The sequence below is a fragment of the Balaenoptera ricei genome, chromosome 15 (genome assembly GCF_028023285.1).
Source record: "Balaenoptera ricei isolate mBalRic1 chromosome 15, mBalRic1.hap2, whole genome shotgun sequence".
NCBI classification, from domain to species: Eukaryota; Metazoa; Chordata; class Mammalia; order Artiodactyla; family Balaenopteridae; genus Balaenoptera; species Balaenoptera ricei.
Genome location: NC_082653.1, coordinates 26,541,688 through 26,569,068, shown reverse-complemented (window position 1 = coordinate 26,569,068; position 27,381 = coordinate 26,541,688). Strand labels below are relative to the sequence as shown.

Here is a 27,381-nt window from a genome sequence, read left to right as displayed (position 1 = left end):
CATAACCTTTCCTCTTTGTGCCTCAGTTTCTTCATCTAGAAAATGGGCCTAGGGGGGCTTCCCTGGTGGCGCAGTGGTTAAGAATCCGCCTGCCAATACAGGGGACACGGGTCCGAGCCCTGGACCAGGAAGATCCCACATGCCGCGGAGCAACTAAGCCCGTGCGCCACAACTACTGAGCCTGCGCTCTAGAGCCCGTGAGCCACAACTACTGAGCCCGTGTGCCACAACTACTGAGCCTGCGTGCCTAGAACCCGTGCTCTGCAACAAGAGAAGCCACTGCCATGAGAAGCCTGCGCACCGCAAGAGTAGCCCCCACTCCCTGCAACTAGAGAAAGCCCACGCGCAGCAATGAAGACCCAACGCAGCCAAAAATAAATAAACAAAAAATAAATAAATTAAAAAAAAAAAAAAAAAACGGGCCTAGGAACCCCTGAGCTGTGTGGGCACTGGGCAAAGGCTGTCTGGGGTCTTAAAGGCACTAAATAAGGATGGGCTCCCTGACGTCCCCTGCAAAGGGTCAGATGGTGAGTCCAGTGCCCACAGTGAGCTGATGCAGGGTGGGGCTAGAACCCGCGGCCTTGAGCCCCACGAGATGAAGGTTGAGGCTGCAGCAACTAAAGAGCAGAGAACGACTGGTCTGCAGGGCCCTCCATCAAGGGTTAGGAGGCCAGACTGTGGCCAAGAAGGTGGGCCAAGGGAGGAAGGGGTCCCCCTGCACAAAGCCTGCCTGCCAGTCCTTGCCTGAGCTGTGACCAGGAATGGCCAGCGCTGGGGCTAGGTCAGGCACACCTGGGTCCAAACCCTGGCTCCCCCCACCAGCTGGGCACACCCCTCCCTGAAGCTTGGCTTCCTCATTCGTAATGCAACCCCCCCCACCCCGTTCCTCCCTCCCCAGGCTGTCCTGATGCTCAGAGGCTGATCAGGTCGGGCGTCTGGACAACAAAGCACTGGGGGCCAGGCTGCTCAGAGTCCAACCTGGAGACCCAGCCGGCCCTGCCCAGGAAGGCCAGACACCGGATGGACAGACAGGCCGAGTGGACAATCACATGAGCCCAGACCTCTTCCTCTTCTCAAGGACCTGCCCGACTCCGCCCGCCTGTGGCCTGAGCTTCCCCATGCTCTGGGCCTTTCAACATCCTTACAACAGACCTCCCGACCCACCAAGCCATGCCTTACAAAACCTGCTCGGGGACCACAAATCTGAAAGTCGCTATTGTTGCTTGGTGCGGGTGATGTGTGCGCATGTGCGCGTGCGTGCGCGCGCACACACACACACACACACACACACACACACACACACACACTCGTGGTGTGGTGGGGGGTGGGATGGGCGGGCTCTGCACAATCTCCACTCCCTTGGCTCCCAGGCTTCCCTGAGCCAGGAGACCCATGTCTTAGCCCTCCATCAGCCCTGCCTCACTGTGACCTTGGGCAAGTCACCCTCTTCAGGCCTCAGTCTACCCCTCTCTAAGTCAGGGCTATTATTTCCTGCCCCCTTTTCCTCATGGAGTTCTTAGAAGACTGAAGTAATACGACAAATTCCCAACAGCTGTGAAAACAGTTTGAAATCATATAAATGTTAGGTCTGGCTTTAAACATATATTGAGCACCTCCTCCAGGAAGGCCCAAGGCTGGGCACTTATACACGTGCTTCCAGGTGTGTTTCCTGCAAGTCCCATCCCATCAACCCTGACAGACAGACACTGTAGCCTCATTCTGCAGATGAAGACACTGAGGCGCAGAGAAGGATTTGCCTAAGGTCACATAGCCGCAAAGCAGCGGACTCAGGATTTGAACCCAGGGCCGTCTGATTGTCAGTCATGTGGAGCGACGAGGAGCATAGCGTTCTCTTTTCTAAGCCCTCACAGGCCTTAAAATTCACCTTTTGGGTTGAAGAAACAGGCAGCAAGGCCCCTGCCCCAGCCCCATCCAGGAGGCTGGCATCACCAGCGCTCCCCAGGATGGGCTGCGGGGGCTCAGAAATAATTGTGTCCTGGGGCCTAAGGTCCTGAGAGGTAAAATGTGGTCTTTTGATTCCCAAATACAGGGGGTGGGGGGAGCTGTGGACACTGGCCTCCTCACTCTTCCTCAAATCCTCCAGACATACTCCTGCCTCACGGCCTTTGCACTTACTGTTCCCTCTACCTGGAATGCTTTTCCATCAGATACCTGCCTAACTTGCTCCTGCACCTCCTTCAGGGCTTTGCTCAAAATGTCACCTTCCCAGCGAGGCCCTCTCTGACGCTCTGATTAAAATTCCATTATCTCCCACTCCAGCACCTCCGATTAACCCCACTCTGCTTGATTTTTCTCCAAAGCATTTGCCAGCATGTGATAAGCTGGGAGCTTTCCTTGTTTATTACATAGTGTCAGTCTCCACTAGAATGTCAGCTCTCCGAGGGCAGAGTTTTTCATTTGTGTCTCCAGAGCCTGGCATAGTGCCTGGCACAGAGCACCTGCTCTGTATATATTTGAACAAATGGATAAAACTGAGGCCCAGAGAGGGACAGCGGTGGGCCCTAGGCTACACAGGGAGCGCAGAGGCAGCATCTGTGTCCAGCCCTTCTGCTCCCAGCATCCACCTTCTGTCCCCTCTCTTCACTGTCATGGGATTACTTGGGTTTGCTAGAACTGGGGGTGTAGGAGCCTGGGTCCCAGAGGCAGGGGAGTCAGCAGCGGGTGGGAGAAGAACAGCCCCTCCCCTGGGGCCTGCACAGGGGAAGCAACAAGTGGGTGTGTGTGTACAGAGTGTTCATCCATCCACGGGCCCCTGGCTCCCCACGTGCCCCTCCTCATCCCACACCTGGAGGCAGACTCCGAACTGAGTCTTTCTCTCTTGCCTCCTGATTAGGGAATGGGGTCTCCCCCTGGAAACATCAACTGCTCCAGTGAGGGCTGGGGTTCCCTGACCTTCTGGCGGCCTCCCTGGAGGTTCTTCCCGTTCACAAATGAGGTGCTGAGGGCAGAGGAGCCAGGCCATCATTTGCCCAAGCTTGCTGGGGCAAAGCCTGACCTCCAACCTTGTTCAGGCAAGTCCAACTCATGCGCTCTCCCTAGCACTGGGCCCCGTGCTAGGTGCTGGGTTCAGGAGGCAAGAAAGGGACCTGACAGTGATCACAGTGAGGGGGAGCTGCCTGCTGGAAGTGGCAGGTGGCCATGGCTAGGAGCAGCTGCTGGTCAGCCTGCCTGCCTGGGTTCACATCCGGTGCCGCCCTTGGTTCACAGGGGGCCTCAGGCAAGCTGAGTAAGATCTCAGTGCCTCACGGGGTGGTTGCAGGAGCCCAGAGCGCAAACACACAGGAAGCATTTAGAGCAGCCCAGCATCCAGTGGGCACTCAATAAATGGTAGCTGACACACCACCCACCTCACCATCACTATCACCGTTATCACCACCAGCATCGTCACCACCATCGTCACCACCATCACCAGTACCACCACCATCACCATCACCACAACCATCCTCACCACCGCTACCACCACCATCACTACCACCACCACCACCACCATCACCGTCATCATCATCACAACCACCACTGCTATCACCATGTCCTGTAGCATCTGTCTCCCACAGTGCATCCTGAGCTCTGCCAGGGCAAGAGCCACATCTGTGAGGCTCACCACTGCACCCCAGGAGGTTCTCTCCAAGTTGTCAATGAGTAAATGAGTGAATGGATAAATGAATGATGAAGAGGCTTTTATGGAGAACAAAGCAGCTAATACAAGGAGGAGACTGTTGGATCCATTCCTCCAGCCCCCACCAGCCCCCTCCTCCTCATTTCTGTAGCTTCTGCTCCCATTTGGGCTGTTGTGCCCTAGAACCCAGAGCTTCCCTGGGCCTCAGACTCCAGTCTCTGCTCACATTGGACCAGACTCGGTTCCCTAAAAGCCTCCCTCCCCATGTTCCCCTGCTCTGTAATACTCAGTCACTCCCACCACCTGAGAGCTGGCATTCTGGGGCCCCATTAAGGGACCACCCAGCCACATCTCCTCAGCCCCAGACCGCCTTTCAGGCCAGCTTCATCTTCCCCTCTTCCCACAGCTGTGTCCCTGCCCCACCTAGGCTTCCCAACATGGCCAGGATAAGTCCAGACGCCTCCATGTGGGGCTTGGAGCCTTCCCTGACCACCTGCTGACCCTGCCAGCCTTCCTCTGGCTCTCTCAGCCCTAGGACTGGAGAAGCCTGCTTGTTGGGTGGGTCAGACAGCCCTTGATGGGATCCTGGCCAGCAAACCAGCCCTCATGTAGGCCCCATAACAGCCCTGGTCCCCCATTTTGCAGAGGAGGAAACTGAGGCACAAAGAGGAGAATGAAAAGGTTAGAGGCATTCATTTAACAAATATTTTCTGAGTGCATACCATGCACCAGGTGCTAGCAGGGGGTCCCTGGGACCTGCAGAGATCAAGTCTGTCCTATTCGCCACTCCCGGTACATAGTAGGTGCTCAGTAAATCTTTGTGGAATGAATGAACAGGACCTGGTACACGGCAGGTGCCAATCAAAGTGTGCTCAGTAAATCGGTGAATGAATGCACCAGGGAATGCAGCAGGGAGCAAGAGAGCACATACCCCTGTCCTCATGGAGCCCAGAGGAACACACACAAAATACAGCATTAGTCAGTTATTGATAAGCGCTTCATAGTTGGAGCAAGGGGCTTGAGAGTGATGCGGAATAAAGGGCGTTTTGGAAAAGCAGTCAGGGAGGGCCTCACTGAGGAGGTGACATGTCAGCAGGGCCCAGTGAGGGCTGGGGGACAGCCTGGAGGCTAGTGTGGCCGAAGGGCAGTGAGCAGAAGCCCAGAAGGTGGAGAGGGGCAGAGCTGGGGCTTGTGGGTCTTGGTGGCTTTTGCTCAGACAGTGATTGGGACCCACAGAAGGGTTTGAGCAGAGAAGGAACATGGTCAGGTTTACATTTTTAATACTGCGCTTTGGCCGCTGTGTAAAGAGGAGAAAATAGGAAGGACAATGAGTGTTGTTGCTGGGGAGGGGGTGACAAGAACTGGGGTGGGAGGGGCTGAAGAAAAAGGCCCTTCACACTCCCCCACCCCCCCGAGTTCTACTTCTCTGGGAAAGGGGGAGTCAGAGGAGCCAGACGTGGGGGCAGCAGGGCTAGCTTGGGGACACCAGGCAGAAGTGGCCCCCTTGAGCTCAGCAAGTCCACCACAATGGGGACAGGGGCCCAGCTGCCTGAGCCAACCAGCTGGATGACACGTCAGGCCCTAGGTGCCCCCTGGCCAGCAGCTAGTGGAGGTACCTGGAACTCCCAGCTCTGGGAGGGCAGAGATCAAATCTGTCCTATTCACCACTCCTGACACATAGTAGGTGCTCAGTAAATCTTTGTGGAATGAATGAACAGGACCTGGTACACAGCAGGTGCCAATCAAAGTTTGCTGATTGAATAGGTGAATGAATGGATTGCCTGCACCCCTGTATTGTTTGCTGGTGGTTTCTCACCTTTGTCTGAGTTCCTTAAAATAACTGCAAGGCTCTGCCAATCACAGAGTCTTACTGTGAGCCAGACCCCTGCCTCCGTTTCTTACCAACAACCCCACAGAGCAGGTTCTATTGCTATGCCCATTTTACAGAGGAGGAAACTGAGGCCCAGAGAGTTAATTAATTTCCCCAAGGTCACTCAGCTACTAAGCAGCACTTTAATACCTCCCAAATTGGGATCTTATCAATGACACCATCAACTCACTTGTAAATCCCCTGCGGGCAGAAACCTGAAGGTGGTGTTCTTATCAACAGCCCAATGGTCCATCACATCTGAGGCATTGCCCTGGCTCCTCACCGCAGCCTGGTACCACCTTCCTGATAAGGAAACCAAGGCTTGGAGCTGGGAACTTTTTCAAGAACCTTAGGGGTGAGAAGTGGCAGAATCCCCATCTTCTGGAGCCTGGCCCAGGGCTCTCTCCACAGCCCCTTCCTCCTTCCTGTCCCCGCCGCCACCTCATGTCTCCAGCACAGGGGCAGGAGATGGAGTCCCTGAACCACAAGCCCTGCACGGGTTGGTGGCTAGTTCCGGGGGTCCAGCCGATGACGTAAAGTCCCTCCACATCAGAGGCTTGTCTCAATATGCAGGACCATTGGGATGACCTCTGGGCTGACCTCTCACCTCTGCCTCTTCCTAAATGGGCAGAAGCAATGAAAACTGACCTTCAGGACCTGCCAGGGGAGCTGGGCATTTAAACTGCACACCCAGTGTGCGTAACTACACTTGCACAACAGTAATCACACCGGTAATAGTAACAGCAACAGCAGCAGAGACAGCCTGTGCTCCCGGAGCACACAGCCATGGGCCCTGCCCTCTGCTAGGCTTTAGGAGCCTGGTCCTCACAACAGTCCAGAGAAGCAGTTCCTATTACCTATCACCCCCACTTTTTAGATGTAGAAGCCGAGGCACAGAGAGGTGGAGTAACTTGCCCAAGTCACACAGCGAGTATATGGCAGGTTCAGGATTCAAACCCAGGTAGGCCAGCTCCAGAGCCAAGTATATCAGGGAAGACACATAAGGGACTGGACCCCTCTGGGCAGGGGAACTAGGCGGAGGGGTGGGCTGGGCACTTCTCGCTGTTTGGAGGCTGCTGTTTGGTGGTTGTTGCGTTAAGTCAGGTGTGTGTATTACCTTAAAAACAAACTTCTCTTGTGCTCCTTTGCCCACAGCGCCCCTTCCCCATCCTAGGAGGCCCTATCCCCTCCTCTGCTGTTTCATGGCTTACCTCCTCGTAAGAGCCCCCCTGAGTTCCTCCCCAGCCTCCGTGGGTGCCGCCCAGGCCAGGCACTGGCCACCCACACCCTCTCAGGGCTGCTGGCAGCTGCCTGTGACCTGGTCGTTGAGCCACGCCTTATGTCATGCTGGTGGGCACAAAGCTCCCCAGACTGAGCTGGGTGCAGCACGCTGGCTGGCTGGCCGGCTGGCTGGCCGTGGGGTTCCATGCCGCAACCTGGCCCTCCCCGAACCACAGAATCCCTCGGTGACCCCCGAGGGTCAACTCTACCAGTAGATCCCATTTGCGCCTAAGCAGTGTGTTCCAGAGTCCGCACACTCTGCCAGACAGACTCACGCCTGCCTCCCCATCCTGGGAAGAGCCACTGTCCAAGCCCGTGTAATACCACAGGGGACCCCATGATCCTCATCTTACTGTCAAAGAGGATGGGTGATTTAGGGAGTAAAGGACATGACACTTCTCCACCGCATGGGCTCAAGTCCCTGCTCTGCCTCTTTCCAGCTGTGTGGCCTCAGGCATGTTACTTAACCTCTCTGAGCCTCAACTTCCTCATCAGCAAGAAGAGGATCATGGGACTTCCCTGGTGGCGCAGTGGTTAAGAATCCACCTGCCAATGCAGGGGACATGGGTTCGAGCCCTGATCTGGGAAGATCCCACATGCCACGGAGCAACTAAGTCTGTGTGCCACAACTACCGAGGCTGTGTTCTAGAGCCCAGGAGCCACAACTACTGAGCTCATGCGCCACATCTACTGAAGCCCGTGCGCTCTAGAGCCCATGCTGCGCAACAAAAGCAGCCACCGCAATGAGAAGCCCGCACACCGCAATGAAGAGTAGCCCCGGCTCACCGCAACTAGAGAAAGCCCGCGCACAGTAACGAAGACCCAACACAGCCAAAAATAATAAATAAATAAAAATAAAATAAATTTATAAAAAAAAAAAGAATCCACCTGCCAATGCAGGGGACAGGGGTTCGATTCCTGGTCCGGGAAGATCCCACATGCCGCGGAGCAACTAAGCCCGTGCACCACAACTACTGAGTCTGTGCTCTAGAGCCCGCAAGCCACAACTACTGAAGCCCGTGCGCCTAGAGCCCATGCTCCGCAATAAGAGAAGCCACCTCAGTGAGAAGCCTGCGCACCACAACAAAGAGTAGCCCCCCTCTCGCCGTAACTAGAGAAAGCCCGTGCACAGCAACGAAGACCCAACCCAGCCAAAAATAAATAAATTAATTAATTAATTTAAAAAAAAAAAAGATGAGGATCATAATGGTAGCCATGTTTGGACAAGCACATGGAGGCATGTGCATGTGTTTAGCAGAGCGCCTGGCATTTCGCAAGCACTCAACAAATACTAGCTGTGTCATGACTGTCATTGTTTCTGCTCAGCAGCAGGCACTGACTGAGAATGTATCTCAAATGATCACCACAACAACCCTAAAAGGTAGTCGATATCACTATCCCCATTTTACAGATGTGGAAATGGAGGCTCAGAGAGGTTGAGATGCGTCCAAGTTGCACAGCTGGTTGGTAAGACAGGATTTGAACCCAGGGTTCTCTACCCTGGGGAGCACACCCACTCTTAGTCCCATAATAGGCAGCCTGGACTTGGGGAAGCCCACGGCCCCTCTCGCCCTCATTCCCTGACAGCCAACTGCTGACTGGACCAGCAAGACTTCTGGTCTCTCCTTCCCACCTGCTTTGGCTCAGCACCTTCCCTCTGCCCTCTGGCTTCCATCAAAGCCTTCTCTCATCCAGATCTGGGAGTGGGGGGGTTGTTAATCCTCGGGGCAGACCCAGCTGACCAGCCCTCCTCCTAGAAGTCCTCCCCTCCAGTTCCCTGCATATTCCTTTCTGCCTCTGTCCTCTCCCTCTTCTGTACCTCTCTGCTCCAGCATCCACTGGCCCTGCCCCAGACCCCAATTCCTAGCTCTACTTGCCACTGGCCACATCACAGGGGCAAGTACAGAAAAGCTCCTGCTTCCTGTGCTGAGCACTTGACATGGAGTCTCTCTTCACCTCCCCACAGCAACCCTGTGAGATGGGGAATACTACTGGGCCAATTTTACAGAGGAGGAAACTGAGGTTCAGAGAGCAACTTGTTTCAAGGTCATCCAGCTAGTGAGTCACAGCTCAATGCAAACCTGGGGCCAGTCTGAGCTCCAAAGCCCAACTCAGCCGCACGGCTTGAATGGCCTTGTCACAGATTCGTGGGTTATTGATTGGCTCAAAATCATAATCCTAATTATAGCTCCCTTTTATTGAGGGCTTTATTATGGCCACGCCTTGTACAGATGCTTCTAGATTATAAAATATAGTATACAGTATAGTGTATATACATACTATAGAACACAGTATAGAAGGAGGATATAGTGAGCCACAGCTATTATCACCGCATTTTACTGATGAGGAAACTGAGGCTCAGAGAGGGGAAGTGACCTGCCCAAGACTGCACAGCAGTAAATGGCAGAGCCTGGACCCAGCCCAGCCCCTACCTCCACACTCCGTACTCCTCTGCTGACCTATAGGGGCCTTACATTCAACACAAAATCCTTTGCCCCTTGCTCTGCTCCTGTCCCAGCCCCCAGATCTCCCAGAGAGACCCCATTGCCCAGGGAGTTTCCTAGCCTGAACTCTCTGAGCTGCCTCCCCTCCCCTCTCCCTCTTGGTTCGGGCTTGAAGCACACTTGGGAGGTTAACAGCTGTCTGGTTTGGGGATCTTCACACTGGGGTGGGGGGAATCCTCTGAGGAACCCTGAGATGGAGCGACAGCCCCTACTTGGTGGCCTGTCTGTCAGGCTTGGTGTTATGTCATCTTCCCAACTACCCCCCAGGGTGTGGGTCATCACCCGCTTATATACAAGTGGTCAGGGGATCAGAGCAGGCAAGCCATTTGCCCAGAACCAGGAGCTGGTGGCAGAGCTGGGATCCAAATGCAGGTCTGTTGTTGGCTATGTTACCCTCTGGCCTTCCCTATGGCTGCTCTACCCAGTAGAGAGCTCCTGTTGCCTGGGCGGACCCCTCTCCACATCCTCATGAAAATGACAATCCCACTACTTGAGCATCACATGATTTCCTCCTTTAGTTTTTCCCAACAACCCTACAGGGGAGGGACAATCATCAGGCCCATTTTAAAGATGAAGAAACTGAAGTACCAAGTGGTGACTTAGCTGGGTGCCCAGCAGAGGCTGTGCCTTGGTTCACTGACCTGTAGAATGGGGTCATGATGGCCTCCCAGGGCAGTTGAGGATGTGTGCGATTGTGGAAGCCAGGGGCTCTTGGAGACACGCACTCAGGATGCTCTCAGACAAGGCCTGAGGCCGAGTGTGTTTTTCTCGACCCGCCAGCATCCAGTCAGGGCCTGGCCTGCCAAAGGAAGGGCCCCATGTCTCCTTGAACATTTCCTCAGCCTGGGGATGCCGAGAAAGCGATGAGTCATCCACCAAGCACAGGCCTCCCAGGAGCCTGCATCAGGTCCCAGCCGGGGCGGGGAGGGTTCCAAGCTGGGAAGGGGGCCCCACGAACATGATGACTCCTGAGCTGGCCCCACTGACACCTGAGTCACCAGGTCTCCTCCATGGCCTCTCACTGCCACATGCTACCAGCCTTGGGGACAGCTCTTGGGTTCCGCCCACTGGACCCTGCCCCTGGGCCATCACCCCAGATGTGTGTGTCTGCCTGCGTTCCTGGTTTCCTAAACGCCTCTCTTTCCACCCAAGGATACTGGGTCAACTGTGACTATCAACCATCAAGCTTCCCTTGCCCCCCTCTCCCCTCCCCATGTCATCCAGCCCCGGACACTCAACCTCTTGTCCTACGAAGGAACCAGCCCCTCCTCTTCGCCCCAGGCCGGCCTTCTCTCTCCGCGCCTATTTCCCGGCCTCCTGTTTTTCCTTCTCTGTAACACATCTCCCTCTTGCCACATCTCGCATTCCGAGACTCCTTCTAAAACATGAATCTAACCTTCTCTCCCCTCTACTTAAAAACCCTCCTGCGAACTCCCAGCTCTCCTTGATTCTGACGCACCAGCTCCTCTGAGTGGCTTTCCAGATCCTTCTCTTCCATTTGGCCCCAAGTGATTTCACCAGCTCATCCCCCTCAGGATCCCCAAGTGGTTCTCAAGCTGATCTGACCATTCACCCACCCCCCACCGCATCTGAAATGCTCTGTAGAACCCGCTTCTCCAGGAAGGTGGCCCCGGTCACCATCATACACAGCCTACACTGACCCCCCAAAACCTGTCCCACCCCTAGCCCTTGCTCACATTCCCACCCCCTGGAGTGAGCTTCCCCGTGTTCTGTTCTTGCTGAACAATTTGTTTTGGCGCTCAAGGTCCAGCTCAAATGTCGCCTCCCTGAGGACTCCTTGGACGCCCTCAGGCAGGAGGATGGGTCTGGGCCTTGGGGCTCCTGAGGCCCTCTGAGTGCAGAAGGCATGGGCGACTCTCAGACTCCTGCTCTAAGGCATTTGCTGCCCCCACAGTGGGGAGTCCCTTAGGAGCAGGGGCTATTCTGGGCCCTAGGGATAGAGCAGTGGACCAAGCAGGCTGGTCTACCCTGGCAGAGATCATAGCCTTGTGGGGAGAAAGATACTAAATATATAAACTAGTAAAATACATACACAATGTCAGAGGGTGGTAAGGACTATAGAGAAAATTAAGTAGAAAGAGAGAGGGTCCAATGAACCTAAGGTGGTCCTGGCTGGGTGATCAGGGAGGGCTTCTCTGAGGAGGTGACATGTGAGCAAAGATCTGAAAGAGGAGGGGAGCAGCCATGTAGAGATCTGGGGGGAAGAGTGTTCCAGACTGGGGAAACAGTCAGTGCAAGGGCCCTGGGGCAGGATCGTGTTTGGTAGTTTTTAGAATAGCAAGGAGGCCAGTGTGGCTGACACTGAATGAGCAAGGGGAGGGTGGAGGGTGGTGAGGGCAGCAGGCAGCTGGGCCAGATCATGCAGGGTCTATAGGCTTCAGAAAAGACTCTGGCTCTTGCTTTGAGTGAGACGGGAATCTTAGAGGGTTCTGAGCAGGGGAGGGAGAGAATCTGATTTGCTTTTTGCTTTTGCTGATTTGCTGGTTGTGTGAGCCACAGGGGATTACAGGGGGGCAGCGTGGACACAGGGAGCCCAGTGGGGAGGCTGACGCATCTCCAGGCTTGGACGAGGCTGGAGGCAGTGGAGGTGGTGAGAAGGTAAAATTTGAGTTGTAGTTTGAAGGTAGAACCAACAGAATTTGCAAATGGTTGGATGGGGAGGGAGGGGTGGTAAGAGAAAAGAGTCCAAAATGATGCCCAGGTGTGGCCTGAGCCAGGGAAGGATGGAGCCGCTGTGATGCGGAGGGTGGTGAAAGGAGCAAACAAGCGAGTGAGTAAGCGAATGAATGAATGAATGAATGATCCCCGGCTTTGGAACCAGATGGGCTCACCCTCAGCCCTGGTGCTCTGTGGGACCTGGAGCTCCCTCCTTCGCATTTGGCCTTAGTCCCTCCATCTGAGGCTGAGGAACCCGGAGTACCAGGGTGGCCAGGAGGACTGGACGCTGCGGGAGTCGCTGACCTTGTGGGGAGAGGACAAGTGCTCTCTCTCTCCGCCCCCTGCAGCCTGCCCAGGCCAGGCTGGGTCTGGAGCTGCAGTTGAGGTGAGAGGGTGAAGGTGTGGGCGATGGGGAGGGGTGGCATCTGTCTCCCACCAGGCTGGGTCCAGACAGGTAAGAGGGCTACCTCGAGCTCTGGGAAGTTTTGTAGGGTGTCCTCAGATGAGGGGCCACTGTGAGCCTGGGGTGGGGAGGTGGGGAGAGCCAGGGCACCTGTGGGCCCCTACCTCCGTGCCCCGGGGCTGAGAGGGTCAAAGAGCCACGGAACCCAGGCCCTGCCACTTGCTCACTGTGGTGCTCGGGGAGGTTCCCTGGCCTCTCTGATGCCAAGTTCTCATCTACCTCACAGAATCCGGGGGAGATGAAATGAAATGGAGTGTCTGGCACATGGCAGGGGCTTGAGAACATGAGAGATATGCTCAGACCCCTGCCCCAGGGCGGGCAGTCATTACACCAGCTTCACTGTGTTCTCTGCAAGAGCCCAGAGCCCGGAGCTCAGGCTCCCGGCCAGGGACTGGGGCAGGGGTGTGTGGGGGGCGTCAGGTGGTGAGAAGCCTCTGGGCAGCTCACCCTTCTACCTTCCCACCTGGCGAGTGCCTCCAGGCCTGGGTAAAGCCCCCACTCTCACCTCTCCAGCACCCCTCCTTGAGTTCTGGGATTGGGCAACCCCAGCGCCAGGAAGGGATTCAAAGGCAGGAGGCGCCACAGGAGGCTTCGCTGTGCAATGACTAGGGAAACTGAGGCTCAGAGCAGGGCAGGAGCCAGCCAGGGCAGAGAGGGACCCTGAGTCTTCAAGTCCCCAGCCCTGGCGGCTCATGCCACACCTATGGCCCTCACCAAGACTTCGCTGGTGTTCTGTGTAATTCAGTACAACATTAACCAGGCCCCCAGTGGCACTGGAGACACAGAAATAACCCAGACACAATCTCTAGGGAACTAATAGTTGCTTCCCACCAACTACATGCCAGGGATTTGGCTGGGGGCTTTATTTCCATTATCCCACTTAATATCCATGACATTTCATTTCCATCCCCATAATCCAGATGAGGAAACTGAGGCTCAGTGAGATCACATAGCAACTAACATTTTGTAAGACTTGCTCCATTCTTAAGGCTCTATATGCATTAATGCATTCATCTTTATACCAGTCTTAGGAGGAAGATAGTTTTCTCATCTGTGAAATGGAGCTGATAATCCTAAGGCCACACGGGTGGAAAGGCAGAGCTGGGATTTGTATCCAGGACCCTGTGGCTTGACACCCCAAGCCCTTCACCTTTTCTCTATGTCAGGGTGGGCCAGGGGCAGAAAGTGGACTCAGAAGTCCTTGTTCTAACAAGCCACCCGCCTTGGTGGGCCCTCTCCCAGCTGCCTTTGGCTCCTTCTCCTGTTTTGGGGCCTAGGGCCCAGGCTTGGCTTTGACAGAGGTTGGCAGAGTGACCTCCTGAAATGATAACAGAGCCTCTTCCAGTTTGCCAAGCCTCTTGGAAGTGGGGCTTTGGAGCCCATTTTCCAGATGAGTAAACTGAGACTTGGAGAGGTCAAGCAAGCTATTTGCCCGAGGTCACATGGCAAGGAAGTGGGTGCGTTAGGATCGGTCCTGGCCCCCTCGCTTCAAGTTCAGAAGCCTCTCTCCCACCCTGCCCCCCCATGGGGCTTAGCTTTGGGCTTGGTAAGTGCCACCATGGCAAAGGTCACAAGTTTTACCTGCTGCCCTTGTGGAGCAGAGAGTAGGGGGGAAGGAGGAGGAAGGCTGCTGGAAACAAGGAGGTGCTTTGGCCACAATCATGGGGACAGGGACATGGCACCACCTCTTGTGTCCACTCCCTCCCTCACACTATGCTTCAGCAGCTGCTGAGACCCCAGGAGCAGCAAGGGGCCAGACCAGCAGCTCCGGCTGACTTGGTTATAATGAAGGACACCCCGTCAGCTCCTCACTGCCAAAGGACAGGATGTTTTTCAATAGGATCCTGAACATGTGGCATGCACACGCAGTCACACTCGTGGTCTGCCAATGCCCACACCCCAGGTGCTTGCACATCTGCCAACACAGCCGCTCACAACCACACACAATCACAAGCATGCAGTCCCCCTCCACCTGTACACACACACACACACACACACACACACACACTGCCCCGGGCACACAAGCATCCCCAGCCTGCACATGGACAGGCACAGGCGCACTCAGGCCCACACAGCCACACTCCTGCATGCACACCCACATGCACACACATGCTCTAGCCCAGGAGTGCACGTGCATGTGCATGGTACTCAATCAGTCCCACAACCTCTAAGCTAAGAGCTGGCTTGGAGAAGCCCAGGTTTGCCTGAGGCTGGGTTGGACCGTTGACCTTTGTCCCTGGGCAGCCCCAGCCACAGGCCCCCACCCCCCATCCTCCCAGCAGGGTTTTTAGGGTCCCAACTGGGCCTCCTGACTCCCAGACGCTCAGGGATGGGAAGGCAGCCTGTAGCGAAGGAGAGAATGTTCATGCCAGGCCTCGCCCAAGGACGAGCGGGGCATGCTGCCCCCACCACCAGCAGAAAGTGACCCAGGATCCGGAGGAGTGGCCCCGGGAAGGCAGAGCCTGATCCACCAGCAATCACCCAGGCTCCGAACTGCAGCGCCCCGCCCCCCCCGGGAGACTCCAAGACCACATTCACCCAAATCACTGAGGCTTAATTAACAAATTAGCCCACTTCTGCCATTCATGAGAAATCCAAACAGGGCTCATGTCATTGCCAACCTTCTCCCTGAAAGCCCCCAGGACCCAGGACAAGATAGGCCTCCTCCCTTCTCCTCACTCCATACCCACCCTTGCACGCCCCAGGCAAGTCCCAGACACCATATACTGAGCCAGTCCTGCCTCAAGCACCAGCCTGTGATTACAGACATCTTGACTAGAGGATTCTTCTACACTAATTCAGATTAGGGTGTAATGGACTGAAAGCTTGTCACAAAAAGCCCTATGAAGCAGATCAGGCTGTAAGACATCCAGAGAGGGTCAGAGTAGAGGAGTGTACAGACGGCACCCAAGCTCAGCGTGCCCTGTCAGCGGTGAGGCCTTAGGGAAGTTCTAAACCTCCCTAAGCCTCAGTTTACTCATCTGAAGGATGGCAGTGACAGCAGCAGTGACCTCTGGGCCACTGTGAGAACCTGACGCACAGGGACAGGCACACGGTAGGTGACTCAGAAAGGGTCACTATGGTGACAATTTAGAGAAAAGTAGGAAATACTGAGGTATTCAACCGAAGGTCACAGCATATATTATGTTGTGCTAAGTCAGAGGCCATTTCCTGCCCAGACCAGCGGCCGCAGGTGCCAAAGGTTTACACAAAAGCTCTGGGGAGAAAGGCTGAAGACTGTGAAAATGCTCTCCACTAAATGAACACTGTCTGCAAACTGGGAAAAGACCACCATTAGTCAATTTGGCCAGCGGAACACCTGGGGTCTGGCTCGCAAAAGCCCGGTGCTGAGAGTGGAGTTTGGCAATCTGGCGTTTCCCCCTCGGGGGACGGGGCTCTAATGGGGGGATTCCTGGCATGTGATGGGCCCACAGAGAAGCCTCAGTGGAGCGCAGAGATCTTCGTTCCAGGCCTAGCTCCCCACCAGCGGAAACTTCCTCTCTCAGGGCCTCAGTTTTCCCATCCGGAAGATGGTAGAGTTGGGCTGAGAACATCTATCTCCAAGGACCCTGAGGGCTCCCTGGTCCTGGGAGTTGACAGATGGCCCGGGGCCCCACCCCAGACATAACCTGTGGCCCTTGCAGGCGCCGGGACAGCCTTGTTCCGAGAGACCAGAGGAAAAGGAAAGGGGTTGGTTCACTTTTGGGCTGAGGCTGTAATGGAATCGGAGGGTCTCGCTGGCAAAGGGTTTGCTTCCCACCCGGCCCCCGCCTCCGGGCTTGGCAGCCACAGAGGTCGGAACAGGCCAAACGCAAGAAATAATAAATCCTAACCAGGCTTTGCCCAGTCAGGAGGCCCGGCTGGCTCTTGTCACAGAAAGATCTTGTCCCCAGGAGCGCCCCGTGCTGCCCGGTGGAGGACTCCGCCCTCCTCCCCTCAGCCCTCCGCCTCCACATCTATTTCCTGTGACAACCTGCAAACCGAAGACCAACTTGCCTCTCCCCCCCCATGCCCTGGCTTCTGCTCGACCCCCGCCCCGCCCCACCCCGCCCCCCAAGCGGGCCCCAGCTGCAGGAGGCCCCGCAGAGTGTAATTCCCCGCGCCCTGCTCTCCGCCCTGGGCCCGTCCGGACAGATTAAGCCTTTGTCACACACACCCAGAAAAGCTCAGGGCCAGATGGGACGGGACAAGTGGTGTCAGATCATCGACCCTCCACGGCCGGGACTCGGAAGGGCCCCAACCGCAGCACCACATATGGCTGTGGGAAGAGGAAAGGGGGCCCACGCAGGGGGCAGCCAGAGAGCAACATGGAAGGGAGATGACATACCATGGCCACCCTGGGGACCTGAGCCCACGCAGGGGCGCAGGGGGCCCTTGTTCTGCGGCTGCATGACACAACTCCCATACCCCCTCTTGGCCGAAATTGCTCTGCCTGCCCGCCTGCCCTCGCTTGGAGCCTCCATGGGCTTCTTGCTCAGATCCTGAGCTATGCCCACCCCCACCCCCAGCAGCTGGGTGCCCAGGGAGCAGGCTCTGAGTCCAACCCACTCCAATGCCCCAGTGCCCCCAGAAGGCCTGTGGATGCCAAACAAATGTCTCAGACAAAGGTTTGTGGCCCAATGACCTTCACAAAAACCCACCCAGGACAAAACTATAGGATATCTCCCAACTGCCACCAGAGGCAATGATAACTTTCCTCTGTGTGTGTGTGTAAAAGCCAGTGAAGGTAGGGAATGTCCTTTGCACCTTTCAAAGAAGGTCCCATTCAGCTCCTCCCAGGAAGAGTCCATGGCTGCCCCAGAATTCCCAGCAGGATTTGTTCCTCTTCGATCAGTGAAAGGACAGCGGAAATGTAAAAATAATAACTGAGCCCCAGGAAGGCGCTTGGAGCTGGGGGTGGCAGGACTAAGGGCATCTCCTGCCGCTGGCTCCGGTTGACTGGGCGAGTGCAGGTAACTAACGGGCTCCCTGGGGACCAGCAGGCCAGCCAGGTGGGCGTGGGTAGCTTGAGGGGCGGGCTGTCGCAGGAGGGCACGTCTGTTGTGTTTGCCGTCCCCCTGGCAGCCTGGGCAGGGAGGCCTGGGTTCCCTTTCTCTGCCTCCCAGGCAGGTGGTCCCTTGGGAGGGCTTATTATTGGTCTGGGAGCTAGGGTGGAGTCTTTCAAGGCCCCTGTTGCCAGGCAAAGCGGGTCGGCGTGGGCCTCATGGAGGATCCGAAGGCTGGCAGGACCTGGGGCCCAGGCCTAGCACCCAATTTCTGCATGTGGCCTGGGTGGGTGTGTGTGCACTTGCTCCGCCTTGACAGCTCTGTGGCTAAAGGGGTAGGGGGACTGACGGCCCCATGATGCCCACTCCCTAGGGGAGAGGTGGACCAGCTCAGAGAACCGGTGAGCTAGCTGCCCTGTCTGAGGGTCACCTGCCCTCCCAACTCCAGGAGTGGGTGGAGTGGGGGCTCCTGCCTCAGGCAAGAAGGAGGTTGAGCCAAGACTCCCAGCTCCCTGGGGAGGGATAACCAGAATGGGATGGGGGTGAGGGGCACTAACTGACCTGGGAAGCCTGGATGGCTGAGGGCAATGACCCAGGGTAGGGGGTGTGGACCCAGCCAACCATCTGGTGGGTCACTGACCTCGAAAAACCACACTTAGGCTGGGGGCACTAGCCCAAGATGGAGGAGAACCGAGACGGGTTAGCAACTGGCAGAGTGGGGAGGGCTGACCTAGGCTGGGGAGAAGCAATGACCCCTACTCCCCGTGTGGGAGAGTGGGCACCAATTTGGGCTCGGGGAGGGGTCCCTGACTTGATTGGGGGAGGGGGGACAATGACCCAGACTCCCCGCGTTTGGCGGAGAGCACTGATTTAGGCTGGAAGGTCCCCGACTCGCTCAGGGTGGGACACTACCCCAGCCTTCCCCCGGGGAATCCGGCCCCAGCGCGCCCCTCGGCCCGGCCCCCTGCTCTGTGTCCGGCCGGAGGCGGCAGCGGCGCAGATGGGCCGCTGGCGGCCGCAGCGGCAGCGGCGCGGTTATCAGCGCTCCTCGCAGATGGGCCGCCCGCCCTCTGCGCTCACGGCTCCCCACTCCCCGCGGCCTGCAGCCCCGTCCCCTGGGCGAGGGGGGAGGCGCCTCCGGATCCGCTCCCCGGCTCCCGCCTCCCTCCCTCGCGGCCCCCTCACCCCGCGGGCCGGGCCCGGGCGGCTGCCGGAGGGGGAGGGGGAGGGGACAAGTGCACTTTTCGTAACGACCGAATCAATTGTGTGTGAAGAGCCCGCTCCGGCCGGGGACTGGGCTGAGCGCGGGGCGGGCGGGCCGGACGGGGGAGGAGCACGGAGCGGGGAGCGGGGGAGCGAGGGAGGGAGGGAGGCCGGCGCGGGGCGGCCCCGCTCGCTCGCTCGGGCCGGGCGAGGCCGGGGAGGGAGCGAGGGGGGCAGGGAGGGAGGCTGGCCTGGCCCGGCCGGGCCAGGGGCTGAACGCACTAATGGAGGGTCTCCGCGACGGAAAGTTCAAAGCTCAGCAGCACCCCGGGAGCAGCCGCCCCCCCAGCCCCCACCCGCTGCAGAACAATGAGGTCCCGGCGGGGGAGCCGCGGGGCCCACGCCGCACGCCCTCTCCAGGGCGCCCCGGGCCGGAGGGGACGCCCCCGCCCGGCCGCCCGCCTCCTCCCTGTCGGCGGCTGCGGTTCCCCGTCCCCTCCCCCACGCCACCCCGCCCGGACCGGGCCGGCCCCGGGGACGGGGGAGGGGGAGGGGATGGATAGGTCAGGCCGCCCCCGTCCCAGGGAGGGGGGAGCGAGGGGCCCGGGGGGCGGAGGGGGCGGAGGGGGCGCCCCACCCACCCGCGGGAGGCTGCTCCTGCGCCAGGCTGCGGCTCGGGCTGCCCCTCCCCGGGCCAGCCCCGGGTGGGGTCGGGTAGACAGTGCCCGGGCGGGCCCCCTCCCCTGGCGCTGGGAAGCCGAGCTGACTCCCCGTCCCGTGGCTGCCCCTGCCCCCCCGCCCTCGCGGCACCACCCTCCACACACACACACACACACACACGCACGCACACACACACACACAGACACACACACACACACCACACCGCCCAGCCGGCCCGGGGGCGGGAGCGCGAGGCGCCCGGGACAGGCAGCCCCGGGGCGGGCGGGGGGAGGCTCGGGCTTCTGAGCAGCCGCCTGCTGGCGGGGGGAGGGGACGGGAGAACGGAACATGCTGGGGTGAGCAGCCCGGGACAGCCCGCCCGGCACGGCCCGGGCAGCAGCGCAGAGGGGGGCAGGGACGCCCCGAACCCGGAGCGCTGCCCGGGCTGGCTGGGGCTGGCGGGTGAGCAGGGACGCGTGCGCCTCGGGCGGGCCAGACCCAGGGACAACCTCAGGGACACACGTTCGGACACACATCCACACCCCCACCCCGCCCCCGCCCGCCCCGAGCCCCGCGGCGGGACCGGCCCGCGGCCGCCGCGCGCGCACTCACCGAGCCCGTCTTGACCGGCACATACACCACTTGGCCCATCTTGGGTTCCCGGCCGCTGCCCAGGCGGAAGCCCTTGGAGCGCACCCAGAACTGGAACTTGCCTTTCTCGCCGGCTGCCGGGCCGCTGCCCGCGCCGGTCCCGCCGCCGCCCTGCAGGACCTCGGCGATCCGCTGGTATTTGCTGCGTGTCACCGTCTTGGTTTTGGCCGAGTCGCCGTAGGTGCGCAGGCACCAGTCCCGGAACTGGCGGCCCAGCTCCGAGTCCCCGGGGCTGCGCTCGCGCTCCCAGCCCCCGCGCAGCAGCAGCGTCGGTTTCGGCATCCTCCCGGCGCGCCCGGCGCCCTCGGGGGCGGGCCGGCCGCCGGGCCGCCCGGTGCCGGGACTGGGCTGGGCTGGGCCGAGCCGGGGTGCGCCGCGGCCCGGGCTGTCCCGCGGTGTAGCTCCGGCGCGGCTGCTTGATGGGCACGGGCGGCGGCCGGACGCGCGGGGCTGCGGCGCGCTCTGTCCTGCTCGGGCGGCGGCGGCGGCGGCGTTGGCGGCGGCGGCTCCGGCTCGCCTCCTGCTCCGCCTCCTCCTCCCCCCCGGCCGGGATGCAGGAGCGATGGAGGCAGCTCCGGGCCCGGAGGTGCAGAGGGGGCGGGCCGCCCCGCGGGCGGCCGGGGGAGGCGGGAGGCGGGGAGCGGCCCCGGGCGCGGAGAGCGAGACCGAGCCTGGGCGCGGGCGGCGGCGGCGGTGGCTGTCAGCTCGCGCGGCTCATCCTGGTCCTGCTCAGGCTCCCACTGCCGCTGCTCTTCCTCCTCCTCCTCCTCCTCCCGCGCCCGCCTCCACCACGCCGCGGGATCCCACCTGTTAGAGCGTCGCAGGCTTCGCCGCCGCCCCCCTTCCCGCGCCCGCCCGCGGGGCCCAGCCCCCGCCCTGGCCCGGCCCCTGGGGGCGCGGGGGCCGCCGCGCCCGCAGCCGCCGGTAGGGCAAGAGCCGCAGGCGCGCAGTGCCCAGCCCAGGAACCGAGTTCCCTCTGGCCGGGCCTGGCCCCGAGCCTCGCAGGCCGCTCTCAGCCCGGACCCGGCGGCCTCGCAGGGAGTAGGGCGCAGACCCCGCCCGGCCACAGGCGTCCCTGCCTCCCCGGGCGGCCCCGCCCGATTTTAGCCTGGCGCTGGTGGTACAGGGCAGGGCCCCTTCCCTTCCTCTCGGCGACTGGCCTGACCTCTCCGTTGCGAGCCCGGCGCCAGAGGAGCAGTGTTCCCCCCTGGGGAACCCCAAACCGCCGCCCTTCGGAGGCCCCCAAACTTCCTCCCCTCTCGCCTCACCTGAATTCCCCGAAGTTTGGCCGGTCTTGGTTCTGCTAATGCCACTGCTCTGGGACAGCGCCAGGCCCCAGAGAAGTCGTCAACATTGACCGGTGGCCTCACTCAGGCCAGCCCCACCAAGGCTTGGAGCAACGCTCAACACACCCACAAATTCATCCCGAGACACCCTGCCTTCCTGGGTGCACCTTGGCCTAGAATCACTGGCTGAGTAAACTCAGGTGGATATGCCATCCCCCTCCTCCCTGGGCAGGACTGACCTTGGGTAGAGCCAGTCCCCTTCCCCTTAATGAGATTACTAACATAAATAAAGGCACAGGCCAATTCCCCGGGATATCTGCCCTCCTTTGCTTAACAGGTTTGAGAAATTGCTGAGCTTCTCTTCCTGCTGCTTCTCTTCCACCCTCAATGTCCCCAGGCCACTCCTGCAAGCAAGTCACCACCCACGCCTGAGTCCCAGATTTTGCCCAGTGCAGGACCATTTTTTGCCCAGGAACTACTGGCTACCCTCATCCCAAGGTCCCCCACCCTGGTACCTGCAGAGTGCCAGGTCCTGGCAACTCTGAGCGGCAAAGGAGACTGGCCCATTTTACAGATGAAGGCCTGGGGCTTGGAGAGGTGGCCTGACCTGGTCAAGGTCACGCAGGGAGGAGAGGAGGGTTCTGGCTCAGGTCTGTCTGGCTCCTGCTACCATATCACACATGAAGACTCCCCCTGACATCCCACTGGGAGGGATACCCGCACTGTATGTGGCTGGCTTACGTCCCCCAGTAGACTGGGAGCTCCAGATGCTCAGGGTTCGTGTCTGACTCATCCCTATACCCCAGGCCCTAGCACAGCACCTGGCACACAGTAGGTGCCAATAACTGCCAAAAGAACCCCAGAGGTCTTCCAAGTCCCAACCTCTCTCTGCATTTCACATAGATTTATTTTTAGATAATTTACATTTCTATGTTACTTTATATATACCAACAACTCCACACTCATTTTTCCTCTTTATCTTCCTAAGAGCTCTATTTTGTTCCATGCTGCCATGCCCATTTTTCAGAGATGACCCCTGGGGCTCAGAGAGGGCAAGGCACTACCCAAAGGCCATACAGCCCCCTCCCCTGGGGGTGGGGGAGGAGGGGCTTCTGCATGATTTAGAAGCCCACTCCCTGACTTTTCCAATACAGCCCTTGACACATAACCCCACAGTTGACTCTTCCTGAGAACAAAGGTGCTCTAGCCTAGCAATGCTAATGATTACTTTCAGCAAGGGTGCCCTGGTGCCTAGGTGGTGGGCCCCCCCCTCTTTGAACCCGGGTCTCTGTCCAGTTCCAAGACACACCAATAACCACTAAGCAAGACCACCTCTCCATGCAGTCTGGGTCTTTGCCTGCCTTCCAGAACCTAAAAATCTGTTGTTAATCTTGAGCTGAGTTCTAGTGTGACAGAAGGTGTAGTACGATAAAAAGAATGTAGGCTTCGACAAGGACCTACTGTATAGCACAGGGAACTCTGCTCAATGTTATGTGGCAGCCTGGATGGGAGGGGAGTTTGGGGGAGAATGGATACATGTATATGTATGGCTGAGTCCCTTTGCTGTGCACCTGAAACTATCACAACATTGTTAATCGGCTATACTCCAATAGAAAATAAAAAGTTAAAAAAAAAAAAAGAAAGAATGTAGGCTTCACATAGAGTCAAACACTTGAGGTTGAATCCTGACTACCATTTGCCATGGCATTCTTCATGCCCAGAGATCCCAGTTGACTGCTTCCCAACTAAATGAACCCATCAATCCACCCTTTGCTGGGTGACCTCTGGCAGGTCACTGAACCCCAACTTCATCATCTGTATAATGGACAGACTGTAAAGGTTCAGCAGAATAATGTATGTGAGAGAGACTGGCATATTTAACAGGTGCCCAGTATATGCCATTTTCACCTCCATAGAAGCTGCAAAATATTCAAGGAGGAAGATGAACTTTGTTAATACTTTTTGTGTTTCGTTCCATCAACAAACACTTCTTGAGCAGCCATTATACACTAGGTGCTTGGAATATAGCCGTGGGATCCCCAAAGTCCTTGCCCTCTTAGAGCTTACCGATGGGTAAGGAAGAGGGCCATTGAACAAACCAATTATCAATAATTACAGCTTAGGGAAAGAGCCATGATGGAAATAGGGAGCTGTGATAGCAAATAAGGGACAAGAGGGACTGCTGTTCTTAGGGGGATCAGGAAAGTCTCCTCTGAGAAGGTAGATCTGAGCAGTGATGTAAGTGACAAGGAGCCAGCCATGCTATGTTCTGAGGGAAGAGCATTCCAGGCAGAGGGAACAGCATGTGTAAAGGCCCTGAGGTGGGAAAGAGATTGGTATTTTCCAGAAGTTGGAAGGAGGCCAGTGTGGCTAGAGTGAAGTAAGTGAGGAGGGCTTAGAGGGCAGGAGACCATGGGAAAAACCTTGGATTTCAGTCTAGATGTGCTGGGAGGCCTTTGGTGAGTTTTAAACAGGGGAGAGATTGAGGAGTAGAGAGGACTGGAGGGCAGCTAGAGTGGCCCAGGGGTCTGTGATCTAGGGGCTTGGAGGTCAGGGGCCTTGGTTTCTCCTCCCATGTGTCAGCTCACTCTACACCAGGCACATCTCAGCCTCTTGCCCCAAGGGGTGCTAGGAAAAGAGTGGAGGGGACTGAGCCAAGGATGAGAATGGCCTACTGCAACCCATCTCCACTTCTGCGGAAGCAGTTCCCTGGACCTCTGGCTTGTTCGTGTCAATGGCATCCTTTAGCAAGGGTCCTGCCCCAGAGCACGCTAGGTGGAAGGTAAGTTTCTCACAATGCCCAGCTAGTGGGCAAGAGCAGGGCAGTGGATGGACAATCATGGTCCTCGGGGGAAACTGCTCCTCCTTTCTTCTCATTCCAGACAGCTGCCAAAAGGACAAAGTAGGCTGCTCCATTAATCGTGGGTTATTGGATCCCTGGATTTTTTTTTACCCTTAATCCAGATGTCCAGGGGAGGCTGGGAGTCCAGATGTCCACAAGGAGTCCAGACCACCAGGGCTCATGTCCACTTCCAATACTGACAGTAATGTACTGGGTCACAGGAGGTTAAGTGAGAAAGGGTCTGTAGAAATCATACAGTCTAAAGTCTGCCCTTTACAAATGGGTAAACTGAGTCCCACAGAAGGGAAGAGGCTCAGGGCTACCAGCAGAGCGGGGCACCTGGCCTTTGCCTGGTTTGGCCCAGATCACTGAGCTCTGACCCTGGGCCCAGATGAATGGGAATGCCTGCAACTCGGAGGTGAGGTGGCCCCGACCCAGCCTGGGGTGGGGCAGAGTTCCAGGCCTGGGGTGGGGCAGAGTGACTCAGGCCCCCACGGAGGCCTGTCCACCAAAGGCTGGGAGGAGCAGCGAGGTCCCGGAGCCTTGGGGCAGCTGCGGGGAGGGTGGTTTCCACTGTCAGGCACTTGTGCCACTTCCATGGAGAACTATGCAGCCATTCCCCGCACCCCCCCCCCGACCCCCGCAAGCATCTCCCCCTGCGGTCTGCTCGGCCACGGTGACCTGCTGCTTCAGGTCCACCTCACACAGTGTGGTTCAGGGGCTTCCATGGCTGCTCACAGACCCCTGGGCTTTCCCCATCCTGGCTTTGACCACACAGTATCATGATTGCCTGGTTACCTGTACCCACCAGTGCCCAGCACACGGGCTGAGGTTTAATAATTATTAAGTAAATGAGTGAATGAATGAATGGGTTGGTTCTCAAAATGCGCATCTCAGACTGACAACTACAGCATTTCCCACCACACTACTCTGCCTCCCCCGTAATCAATCAGTTTGTGAGCATTTATGTGCTCCTCCTTAGAAGGCTCTGCCATTGAGTGACCTGCCATGGGTGCCTTGATTTCTCTAAGCCTCAGTTTTCAAAACCGATAAAATGGGGATAATAATTATACCTAACTCACAGTGCTGTTGTGAGAATAAGCACTCAATAAATGTTAGCTCCAGTTATCACCATGTCCATCTGCCATTCATTCCGACGGTTGTTTGAGTAGCCTCTGTGTGTCAGATGCTGTGCCTGGTGTCGGGATCACAGCCATAAACAAGATGGACCTGGCCCCAGCCCTCATGACACTCAGGGACCAGCTGACTTCGAAAAGATCATGACAAATGTGTTGAGAATTAGAAAACAAAAAGCTGCCATGAGAACACATGAGGGGGGCTCAGATGAGCATCTTCTGAGAAACCCTGCCCTAAGGGTTCCCTGGATGGAGGCACTCAGAGAGAAGACAAGGGGAAGGAGAAAAATGTCTCCACACCTACAGTGGCCCTGGCTGTGGAACCACACCCGAGTGGGAAGCATCGACCCACCTTCCCGCAGAGTTTAGGAAGCCCTGGAGTCCAGCATCTCCCTTTCCAAAAACTGAAGCATAAAGAGATAAGGATTTCCTTCAAATGTCACTGCCCCAGCTGAGCCCTCCTTGACCACCCTTTCAAAAATAATCCCCAGTGTCTCTCTCTATCCCCTGCTCTACTTTATTCATCTTCATAGACTCAGCACCACCTTCTGTTATAATGTGTATTTATTTGTTTCTTGTTTCTGTTCATCTCATGCACTGCAATGTGTCAAAAAGGTGGGGATTTTGTCTTGTTGACTGTAGTATCTCCAACACTGAGAACAGCCTGGCACATAGTAGGTGTTCAATACCTATTTGTTGAATAAATGAGTGAATGAAGAAACCCTAGTGTGTGTGTGTGTGTGTGTGTGTGTGTGTGTGTGTGTTTGCATGCACATGCATTATAACTAATATTTGCAATGATATCCACAAAGATTTATGTTGAATTGAAAAGGAAGGAGGCTTTTCTTTCTGTTATTAATTTTGTCTACTGCAAGTCACTTCCCTTCACTGAGCCTCAGTTTCCTCATCTGTAAAATGGAGCCAGTATTTACTTTGCAGCGTCATTGTGGGACATCAATGCGGTGCAAAATGCCCAGATGGGGCCTGGCACACAGTAGGTGCCCTGTGGGCAACTCTGTTATTCTGATGGAGCCCTTAGTTGGGGAGGCTCACAGAGGGGGATACCCAGGGCCTGAGCCTTCCTGTAGGACACAGAGGCAGCTGACACTGGATCTGTCCCGTCACCTGAACTCGCCAGTAATTTATTGATGCTGGATGCTGGCACCTAGCAGCTTGCCGGGTCAGCCTCAGGGAGCAGGTGTGGGGCCATTGGGGCCTACCCCCAGCCTCACCCAGGAGGAGCGGGTGGGGAGAGTGGGTCTGCACAGCCCAGGAAAACTGATAGGTCAGCCTTTACAAATCCCCTACTATGTGCCAAGCACTGGGGGACTGGGAAAAAACCAGGTGAGTTCCTTGCCTGACCAGAGCTGATAGAGGGTGAGAGAGACATAATTCATCATTTGAACACCCACAGAAATAGTGACAGCTGCATGCGGGCCTACTGTGTGCCAGGAACTTTGTACATATAACCACATTTAAGCCTCATATGAATAGGCCTTGTTCATATTCTATAGGTCAGAAAATGTCACCAAGGAGACATCAGATGATGTGCTCAAGGTCACATGGCTAGTGAGTGGCAGTCTGAACCCAGATCTGACTGGCTCCAAAGCCCACGCATATGTTACTGCCACCCTGCCCCCATCAGGCTGGCTCGCCTAAGGGGCATGTAAATACCCTAAATAAGGAGCACTGCAAGGTCAAAGTGAGCAGAGACCCATTCCACTGAATCTTCCTGGAGACCAAGGCCTTTAACTGCCTTTCAGAGGATGTGTGGAAATACCAAAGGGAGGTATATTTCAGGGCAGGGAAAGAGCCAGAGCAAAGGTTTGAAGGTGGAAAAGGGACTGGTGGGTTTTGTGTGTGTGTGGTGCGCAGGCCCACCTGGGAGAGCAGAGGGGCCCAGTAGGAGGCAGTGAGCATGCAGGGGCTTTGAATGCCTGGCCAGCTCTGGGCCTCCCTGCGTGGGCCATGGGGAGCGCAGGGGGGTCGGGGTGGGGATTGTTGCTGAGCGATGGAGCCACCATTTCCCCCTGACCTGTATATTCTAAGAGGCTGGCCAGTTAGGCCAGAGGAGGACTGGCATTCAAGGGCCCCTAACATCTAATTGCAGCCTCACCTGCCTCCACTCCCTCCACCAGCCCTCTGGGCCTGGCATGCTCACTGGCTCTGAAACACATCCTGCTT

The 27,381-nt window shown here is 57.3% G+C and overlaps 1 protein-coding gene across 2 annotated transcripts in view; it reads right to left on the bottom strand.

Moving 5' to 3' along the window:
- NOL4L (nucleolar protein 4 like) overlaps window positions 1–20,230 on the bottom strand; it is a 129,392-nt gene extending 109,162 nt beyond the window's left edge. Inside the window, exon 1 of one of the 2 annotated variants that reach the window (XR_009497472.1) lies at window positions 19,895–20,215. Coding sequence is in view for 1 of the 2 variants with exons in the window: in XM_059895875.1 (XP_059751858.1) it covers window positions 19,895–20,215 (321 nt within the window). In the remaining variant the exon portion in view is untranslated. Of the gene's footprint in view, window positions 1–19,894 lie in introns of both variants that reach the window. The other variant, XM_059895875.1, reaches the window with a different exon arrangement.
- Between the last annotated feature and the right edge of the window lie 7,151 nt (window positions 20,231–27,381).